General features: G+C 53.5%; 1 protein-coding gene across 4 annotated transcripts; it reads left to right on the top strand.

The window, feature by feature from the left end:
* The first annotated feature begins 1085 nt into the window (after positions 1 to 1085).
* Positions 1086 to 10284, top strand: LOC144736108 (uncharacterized). 4 transcript variants are annotated; one of them, XM_078618680.1, is made up of 3 exons: positions 1086 to 1341; positions 5157 to 5199; positions 5958 to 10284. In XM_078618680.1, the coding sequence occupies exons 2-3, from the start codon at positions 5194 to 5196 to the stop codon at positions 7815 to 7817; spliced, it is 1866 nt and encodes a 621-aa protein (XP_078474806.1). In that variant the 5' UTR covers positions 1086 to 1341; positions 5157 to 5193; the 3' UTR covers positions 7818 to 10284. The 4 variants fall into 4 exon arrangements, with proteins under 4 accessions (XP_078474806.1, XP_078474807.1, XP_078474822.1 ...); XM_078618681.1 differs by lacking the exon at positions 5157 to 5199 and adding an exon at positions 4479 to 4612; XM_078618696.1 differs by lacking the exon at positions 5157 to 5199 and having other exon boundaries at positions 1086 to 1337.
* Positions 10285 to 10863: the final 579 nt, after the last annotated feature.

Here is a 10863-nt window from a genome sequence, read left to right as displayed (position 1 = left end):
CCTCAATGCTCATGTAATCAGTAAATCACTTTAACGTTGAGCTTGCTAGTTCTTACTAATCCCTGCTAATACAAAGACGTTGACCAAACAGCGCCGTGAAGCTGGAGCCTCTTGACAATGAGCCTTGAGATTCAGGGTGCATCTGTGTGTGCGACTTCACAGTGCGCGCTGTGCGTGGGGAGTTCACAGCGGGAAATCGCCGCTTCTTTACGCAATATTCCAGGACACGAACCCACAGATTAACTCACTCGCTGCTGTGCGGTGGAGCACCACCGGCAGGGCATAGCCAGACACATCAACACAATGTGACACACGCAGTGACACACACAAGACAAATATCCCCCCAGTAACCTTAACGGACTGTTATGGCAAGTGGTGTTAGCGAGCACCTACGAAGGCCCGCACGGCACACGAGGGGGTGGGAGGCCAACACCACGCCCGGCCGCCTTTGTCTCGCTCCACGTACTTATTTAAGGCTGAGTCGACCTAGGGGAGGCCCATAATTGGTTCAGATAATCGTCACTGGTGTTGGTGCAGCGCACTCACAATAACGACATGCTTGTGATGTCACCACAGCGCTTGTGCCAGGCTAGGTGCATCTTGTGACCACCTGAGGTGTCGAAGGCTTCCTTACAGGAGGTCACGGGACAGACTCAGAGGTGCCATGGGTTGACTGAACCCGGTCCCTGGCCTCCTGAAAATGGGTACTAGGGAGACAAAGGTGGCCGAGCGTGGTGTTAACCACACCACACCACCTTCGCGCGCTGTGCTTGCCCCTGCCATCCAGGGCGATTTGTTGTCGGTCCGTATATAAATGTATGTGCATGTGTACAGACACAAGCGTATCCCAGTATCGAACTAAGCCGCCTCATCTGAGCTTTGCCCGGCCACTCGTCTCGTCCCCTCTCTCCATGTCCTCACCCGGCCCCGCGCATCGCTCGCTGCACGCGACGCCAGCCGTGCACTCGCTCACCCCCCCCAGCCCCCCCCAGCCCACCCCCCACTCTCTCCTCCTGTGTGGGGGGCGGGGCTTGGGACTCTATAAAAGGGCCGGAGCGCCACCACAAGCCCAGCCATAAGGAGAGTAGCGAGGGGGCATTGCTGGTCCTGTACCCCGATTGCCGCCCAGAGTAGGGTCTGTGGTCATTCGAGTACCTTGGCAGCGTAGTTAGTACGCTGCGTACCGAGCTGGTCAGGTTGGTTCTCAGTACCAGCCAGGGGAGTTAGTCCAGGGCGGGGTCGATGATATATCGAGTGCCTGCCGGGGTAGTTGGAACTTCGAGTATCTTACCTGGCTGGCCATCCGATACGTTGTGTGCGGGCGAGTGTGCTTAAAGGCAGGTGAGAGCTTCTTGCAGACACCTCGTGCATTGCACGTGTGGCTGTGTGCATACACTTGCGTTCAGTCAAAGCATAACGCTTACATAATAAACACACAGTTACACACACACAGTTACACACACACAGTTACACACCCAGTTACACACACACAGTTACACACACACACCATGTGCGCACGCTTACATTATGACATTGTTGTACCGTCACACTCACGCACTATAGTCACACACACGTATAGAATATATATATATATATACCTACATACATACACAAACACGCATACATAGGTATACACCGAACGTACACAGTACTCAACAACATCAGCCGGAATTTGCCACTAAGTGGTGGTGACGTCATCACAGCGCCTGTGCCAGGCTAGGTGCACCTTGAGGCTAAGTGAAGTGTGGAAGGCTCGCTGGCAGGAGATCACACAAACACATGGGCACTCACAATAGCATGCGATATACAGTGACATGTTTACATACACAAAGACACACACACATACATACACACACGCTTACACAAACACACACGCTAACACAGACACAGATACATACACGCTTACACACACAGACACTTACGCAGATACACACACATGCTTACACATACATAATACACACACACACACAGATACAGACGCTTACACACACACAGATACAGACGCTTAAGCATACATAATATACGCACACACAGATACACACACGCTTACGCATACATAAAACACACACACAGATACACACGCTTATGCATACATAATACACACACACAGATACACACGCTTACGCATACATAATACACACACACAGATACACACGCTTACGCATACATAATACACACACACAGATACACACACGCTTACGCATACATAATACACACACACAGATACACACACGCTTACGCATACATAATACACACACACAGATACACACGCTTACGCATACATAATACACACACACAGATACACACGCTTACGCATACATAATACACACAGATACACACGCTTACGCATACATAATACACACACACACATACACACACGCTTATGCATACATAATACACACACACACAGATACACACACACACACACACAGATACACAGATACACACACACACAGATACACAGATACACACACACAGACACACACACACAGATACACACAGACACAGATATACACACACACAGACACACACACAGACACACAGGTACACACACACAGACACACACACACAGATACACACAGACACAGGCGCGCACGCTGCCCTAGCGGGGTCGCGTCTCTGGGAGCACGAGTGGGGCGAGTGCTGAAACACATTCACACACCCTCTCTCTAACCACACACTAACCACACACTAACCATACCACCCTCTCTCTAACCACACACTAACCACACACTAACCATACCACCCTCTCTCTAACCACACACTAACCACACACTAACCACACCACCCTCTCTCTAACCACACACTAACCACACACTAACCATACCACCCTCTCTCTAACCACACACTAACCACACACTAACCACGCCACCCTCTCTCTAACCACACACTAACCACACCACCCTCTCTCTAACCACACACTAACCACACCACCCTCTCTCTAACCATACCACCCTCCCTCTAACCACACACTAACCACACACTAACCACACCGCCCTCTCTCTAACCACACTAACCACACCACCCTCTCTCTAACCACACACCCCTCTCACTAACCACACACTAACCACACACTAACCACACTACCCTCTCTCTAACCACACCACCCTCTCTCTAACCACACACCCCTCTCACTAACCACACACTAACCACACACTAACCACACCACCCTCTCTCTAACCACACACCCCTCTCACTAACCGCACACTAACCACACACTAACCACACCGCCCTCTCTCTAACCACACCACCCTCTCTCTAACCACACACTAACCACACCACCCTCTCTCTAACCACACACTAACCACACCACCCTCTCTCTAACCACACCACCCTCTCTCTAACCACACCACCCTCTCTCTAACCACACCACCCTCTCTAACCACACACTAACCACACACCACCCTCTCTCTCTCTCGAGACAGCACCCACACTGGGTTCACCCACCGCGCTGCAGGTCAATACTACACATTCATTCACTCACCACTCACTCGTTCACTCACTCACCACTCACTCGTTCACTCACCACTCACTCACCCACTCACTCGTCCACCCACCACTCACTCGTTCACTCACTCACTCACTGACCACTCACTCATTCACTCACTCACCACTCACTCATTCACTCACTCACCACTCACTCGTCCACCCACCCACCACTCACTCATTCACTCGCTCACCACTCACTCGTTCACTCACTCACTCACCACTCACTCACCACTCACCCACCACTCACTCACCACTCACTCGTTCACCACTCACTCGTTCACTCACTCACCACTCACTCACCACTCACTCGTTCACTCACTCACTCACTCGTCCACCCACCCACCCACCCACGTACTCACCACTTTGTAAATCCTTCCCATCGTCTCTTTTCCCCCATTCTTACAACAACCTTGCTGATTTAAAGACGCGCGTCAACTCCTAGCTAGGCGTGTTACAACTCGAATCGTGCTGTTTATTGCTGGCCGCTTGCCGTTTGTGGGCCTTTGCTAGGCAACTGGGTTAGCAGAAGAATATTGAACCCTTACATAGCATGGCAACCGTCGCTGCCGTATTACATCTCGTAAAGTCAGTCGACGTTAACTTGCATAGAGACTCCGAGACTTACATAGAGCTCCACGAATGGGCAACTGAGGCAGGATCAGCAGCGGGCATAGGGAGTTCAGGGTGGGATTTGATGCGATTAAGTGAATAATTTAATTAACTGGCTGATGTAAAGTTCCTGGCGTGGCCTTGAAAGGTCCAGAATAAAAAAAAAGTAACAATTAGATTTTGAAAATGCCTTCATCCTTAAGGCAAGGCCCCGTCTAACCTAGCAGGGTTGGCTACGTAGGGTGCGAAAGAAGTTCAACATACGGTACATACATACAGGGACCTGCTGCTACCACGGGATGTTTGGCCAATGATTTACACAGAGTAATTCACGATCACGTTTCTGTACGTGTCATGACGTGTTCGCCATCATGTTTCAGAGTATCGGTGTGTACGCGTATGCGAGGAGTGGTGGCGCAGTGCTTAGCGAGTTTTATCATTGCGCCACGGACCTGGCGACTCGATTCCATCTCTGGCCAAACATCAATGGCGGACATCTAAACCGGTTATAAATGTAAGTAGAACTTCTCTCGCACGGAACGTAGCCAACCTTGCTAATCGGAGGTGCGAATTATGGGCATCCCCTACCTGGATTTAGCGGATTAGGATTAACCTCGTGTGGTGTATCTCAAGCACTATTACTCAGGAGACAAAGGCGGCCTCGCGTCGTTCTGTCTGGATGATCCCCGAGCACCCATGAAGGCCAGAACCGCCTTCATAGGTGCTCGCTAACGGCACTTGCCCCAACAGCCTGTGTAGGCTCGACGGGGGTTCTTTGTCTTTTTCGAACGAGCGCGTGTGTGGGTACACGCGTCGTGACGTGGTCTGCAGGGTGTCGATCGACACCCTGGAAGCCCTTGCAAGCGAAATGGAAGATTTTAATTAAATAAAAATGTTTTGTGAGTGTAAGCCGGAGAAAGCCCCAGCCCCTGTAAGCGAGGGGGTGACACCTCAGAGACTCCGTTAGACAGAGGGGAGGGGGGGATGAAGATGATTGTGATGATTACTCTGCGTGTTCACCCGGAAAAAGCTCGCCGAGTCTCAAGGCTTTCTTTCAGGAGGGTCCCGCTGCTGCGTGATACCATTTGAGTGATTATGCAGGTAATGTTTCGGCAGTGGGGTTGTTGTTGTTTGGCCAATGCCAGTTCCACTGTGTGTGTGCGTTTTTAGCGATGGGAGGAAACCGGAGAAATCATCAGGAAATCCATACAGAGCAGGGGGAGAGCAAACACAAACCCCACACACTCACGTACTCACACACTTTGTAGCACAGTGGGAGAACATGCAAACTCTACTCACAAAGAAAAAGATCCCCCGTATAGCCTTGGCAGATTGTTAAAGCAAGTGCTGTTAGCGAGCACCTTTGAAGGCCGGAACGGCACATGAGAGAGTGGGTGGCCAACACCACGCCCGGCCGCCTTTGTCTCCCTCGTGGCGATGTTTACATATCGTATCAGGTACTTATTTGAGGCTGAGTAGACCTAGGGGAGGCCCAGGACCGTTCAGATAATCGTCACCGGTGTTAGCCGCGAGTCGGGAATCGAATTCGGGTCGCCAGGTTCGTAGCGCAGTGCGCTGACCGCTACACCACCGCTCCCCACTCACACTCGCTCACACTCGCTCACACTCACTCACACTTTGTAAAACAGGTGGAGAACAAACTCCCCAGAGAAGAGGCGAACCCAGAGGCTTCTTGCTGTGAGGCGCGAGCATCACCACCCACTGTGTCACCACTCTGCTGATGATGATGACGACGATAACGATATCGACAATTCACTAACCAACTCACCCCACTCACCCTCATTCCCCCCCCCCCCCCCGCAATTTTTTCCTCCTTCCCCCACCACACTGCTCACCAGGTGAGGAGAGTGAGCGTGCGGGCTATGCCTGCCACGAGCGAGGTGCTGTCGCCCCCCTGCTCCACCTCAATGGCAATCGACCTCGCCCACGGCTACAGCTCTGGGCTCACCTCATCGCTCCTCCAGGTGACGGACGACGAGGTGGACGAGGCGGTGAAGGAGGAGGTGGTGGTGGAGAAGGCGACGACGGCGCTGTTGTTGAAGAACGGCGGTGGTGGTGGTGGCGGCGGTGGTGGGCATCTACCAAACACTCCACCGCTGTGGAACCCGGCGCACGGCCTCCTGCACCTGGGGTCACGTGCCCTGCAGGGAGCTCAGGGCATCACCGACATGGATGGCAGGCAACAGCAGGAACATCATAATCAGCAACAGCAGCAGCCGCAGCATAATCAGCAGTTGTCTCCGCATCAGCAGCAGCAACAGGAGGAGGAGGACGAGCAAGATCGACAACAGAACCATCGCTATAAGAACCATCTTCATCATCAGCAGCAGCAGCGTCATCAGCATCACGAGCATCATCAAGAGCAGCATCACGATCACCATGACGATCACCATCACGAGCATAATCACGAGCAGCAGGAGGACGGGGGCTCGTCCGGGCACTACGGCAACCAGCGGCGCAAGCGCGAGTTCATCCCCGACGAGAAGAAGGACGCCTCCTACTGGGACAAGCGGCGCAAGAACAATGAGGCAGCCAAGCGCTCGCGCGAGAAGCGCCGCTACAACGACCTGGTGCTGGAGACGCGCGTGCTGGCGCTGCTCGACGAAAACGCGCGGCTCAAGACCGAGCTGCTGGCGCTGAAGCTGCGCTACGGCCTGGTGCGCGACCCGATGCTGGCGCCCGGCGGCGGGGACGGCGCCCTGGGTGGGGGGGCGACGGGCGGAGCTGCCACCGCGGGAGCTGCGGGCGCCGCGCTGATTTTCCCGTCGCCCGTTCACGGCATTTTTTCGGCGGCGGCGGCGCCGTTGCACCACCACCGCCACCTTCATCATCAGCAGCATCAGCAGCATCATCAGCATCATCAGCATCATCAGCAGCACCAGCTGCTTCATCCGACGCAGATGAGCGCCGTGGATGCGGCGTTGCCTCTCGGGCTGTCCGTTGGCACCGCCACGTTTGTGCGCAACGCCCTTCAGCAGAACAGCGCGCGCCTTCATCACCACCATCAGCAGCAGCACCATCAGCAGCAGCAGCACCATCAACAGCTACACAACCAGCTGTCTCGCTCTCCATCCATCGAGACGTTCGGGTCATCTGCGTCATCATCTCCCACAGCGTGGCCTAAATCGCACCGCGGTGGCAGTGGCGGTGGACACGACGCTCCGGCGTTTCTTCTGCCGGCACCCAGCCCGGCCCCATCTCCCGGCGCCTCCGTCTCGTCGCCAGAATCCAACGCCGGCGCCATCTGCGCCACCACCGCCGCTGTAAAAAACCTCCCGCACAAGCTGCGCTTCAAGGTGGCCAGCAGCCCCGAGGAGAGCCACTCTCAGCCGATCGCTCGCCTTCATCATCCCCATCAGCAGCAGCATGGCAGGGATGAGACGATGGAAGAGAGGCGCGAGCAGATGAGAAGTAAGTTGGATGACAGTGTTGGTGATGAGCGAGGAGGGGAAGAGGTGAGGGCGGTGAGGAGGGCCGCCCTCTACGCCGAAGCGCTGTCGCTGGTGAGCGGCCTGCGGGGCCCCCTGGGACCGGGGTTGGGATCCCGGTGCCCCGGTGGGTTGGGGGGCCTGGGAGGATTGGGGGGCCCCGGGGGGGCGGGCGGGGGTGAGGACACTGGGTTGAGGAGCGAGCTGGCCACCCTCTCAGCTGACATCGCTCAGCTCAAGATGCTATTTGCCCAGAGCGGCTCCCGATGACGATGGTGATGATGGTGACGATGGTGACGATGGTGACGATGGTGACGATGGTGACGATGGTGACGATGGTGACGATGGTGACGATGATGTCGATGGAGCCACCCTCCTATTTGCTGGGGAGTCTAGGGCCACTCTTGACACCGCAGCTCATCTCAGCACATGTGAAAGGGCACCGCCAGTGGGAGCTGTCCTTGTCTGCCACAAGGTGACTCAGCACCTGTCCGCCTGTGAGTGGGCGTGAGTGGGTGGGTGAGTGAGTGAGTGGGTGGGTTGGTGAGTGGATAGGTGAGTGGATGAGTGAGCGAGTGGATGAGTGAGCGAGTGGTTGAGTGGGTGAGCGGGTGACTGAGTGGCTGGCAGGCTTGCCACCTTTTTCACTGCACACCAAAACCCAGTCCCATTTCTCAGTCAGCACGGAGTCGGTGAGAACTGTGCTGATGTGGACTCGGCAGTGGAAATGCAAATATAGCAGTGCCGAAACGAACCCTATTCATTAAGGTTCATGTTCGCCAGGGTTCCTATTCGCTAAGGTTCCTATTCGCAAGGTTCAAGTGTGTTTTGTTGAAGCGGGTGGGACCTCAGGATGGCAGGATGAGTTTCGATTGCCAGAATGGCCTGGGTCACGACAATGGCAGGAGTGAGAACGTAACGAAGTACGGCAAGCGAGCAAACAGCCACCAGAGCAGAAACAAACAAATATAAATCAGAGAAAAAGCAATTTTGCATTATAAATGATATTGAAAACGGTGGACAAGTACACAGACACTCACACGGACACTCACACGGACACTCACACGGACACTCACGCGGACACTCACGCGGGCACTCACTGCCACTTCCCCTCTGTTGAAGAATCGCAGTGAGGAGGAACGGAGACGTTGTGAGAAGTGCCGGCGTGGCGTTACCAGTGTGTGCCGGCACTTCTCCACCGCCACGTGTACGGCGATAAAGTTCAGCACAGTTCGACAGCTACCAGAGCTCGGTTCCAATCAATCTGGTGGACATCTGTGAAAAAGAGATTTATAGCTCATCGGATTCCTCCACTATAAATACATATTCTGATTCTGAATTCCTGCTGCCACTCACAGACGCCAATTCCCAGACTCTCTGGGTCATCACCGCAGTCCCTAAGCCTGTGCAGCGGTGTTTCTGCAGAGCAGTGAGCGAGCGAGTGAATGAGGCCGGTGACCCGAGTTTGATTCTCGCTCACGACCAATAACAGTGGCGGATCTATGAACCGACTTTGGGCTTCCCCGAGGTCGACTCTGCCTTAAATGAATAGCCGATTCTGTGTGTAAACGTCAGCATTTGGGAAACAAAGACGGGTGGGCGGTTTTTGTGTTCACCGGTTTGCGTTGATTCTGGAATGCGGCTGTCCATCTCTCACCTCTGTGCGGTTCTTCTTGCGCTGATGTCGACTTGTCAATGGGCGTAGTCTGTCATTCGGACTGGTGGCTCTGCTTCCCGCAGGACCACCGAAAGAAAGATGAGGAATCGGAACACAACGTCGCTGGAATGTAAAACACAATAGAGTGCGTTGAGAATGCGTGTACAGTTGGTGTAAATCTATTTTAGCGTTGCTCGTTAAACAGCATTAATCCTCGTGCCGTGTATACAAAGCAATGATGCACATTTTATATATTGCCAAAGAATCTTCTTACCAATGTTACAAATAAATATGCAATAAGTTTCACATTGACATTGATGTGGCTCAGCCTCGTCGATATAAATAATAAAAAGTCGTAGCCACTGGCGCCATCGTCATCATCGACAACCATCATCAATCCACTCTTGGATGAAGGCCTCCCCACAAAATAACAAGCTGTTTGACCATACTTCACCACGCCGGTCTGTGTGTGGATTGGTGAATGGTGGCGTCAGGAGGCGGGGGTGCATACGCAGCTGGGACGCAACTCACCACTGGCATTGGCCGTTGTGAGCGGAGTGTGCAAACCACTGCGCCACCACTCCCACCCGCCTCACCTTTCGGGCCGGAATGCACACTTAACGTGGAATCGTTTTGTATGAACGAATGCAAATGGGCCATCATCCAGCAGTGGACTGACCACGGCTGACGGTGAAGTGCGTGTAGAACATGGTGAACGGGCGGAAGGAATGGTGTTATTATTATACTATTCAAGTGGATTTGTTTTTCTGCTTCTTACTGCAAACTGTGGCATCAGCTGAAATCAGCCGCTGCTGCAAGCCGATCGGCGTGTGGTCGTGGCAGTGGTCGTAGTTTTATACCGAAGGTATTTTCAAATGGGTACGGGAACAATTCACGTGTTTTTTTATGAATTTGTATTTATTAAAATCCTATAGTTTCCACTGCTTATTTTTTGTAACTAAACGGGTATTTTACAAGGACTTAAGCTTTAACTCCACTGGCAAGGCCATGCTATTCCCTGTTTTGTATCTGTCAATGGTCACCTGTGTAATTTCCATTAAAGTTGACTCATTTCTCTGACAGATGTCCTCCTCCGTGATTATTCGTCTGCAATGCAAACTCTCGCATCGCTCACAAAAAAAACACAACGGGCCGCCGCCGTCGTTACCGTCAGCCGTGGTCAATCCACTGCTGGATGAAGGCCTCCTCCCCAAGCCGCCACCGCCGCCACCACCGCCACCTCTCACGATCGCACAAAACGCCACACAAGTGTTCCAATTCGTAGACTGCACTCAAATGATTCCTCCTCCGTGTTGAGGGCTCGGTTGAAGCAGACACCGCCTGTTTCATCTCATCCCCCACCACGCTGTGTTTAACCACCACCCTGCAGGTCACTACAACACTCACCCACTCACACGCCCACTCACCATACTGCAGGTCACTAAAACACTCACCCACTCACACGCCCACTCACCACACTGCAGGTCACTAAAACACTCACCCACTCACACGCCCACTCACCACACTGAAGGTCACTACAACACTCACCCACTCACACGCCCACTCACCACACTGCAGGTCACTACAACACTCACCCACTCACACGCCCACTCACCACACTGCAGGTAACATCACTCTCTGCCCCTTCCCTTGCACTGC

The sequence above is a fragment of the Lampetra planeri genome, chromosome 3 (genome assembly GCF_965212315.1).
Source record: "Lampetra planeri chromosome 3, kcLamPlan1.2.h2, whole genome shotgun sequence".
In the NCBI taxonomy this organism is placed as follows: Eukaryota; Metazoa; Chordata; class Hyperoartia; order Petromyzontiformes; family Petromyzontidae; genus Lampetra; species Lampetra planeri.
The sequence above is the reverse complement of the archived record's forward strand: the minus strand, read 5'-3'. Positions and strand labels throughout refer to the sequence as shown.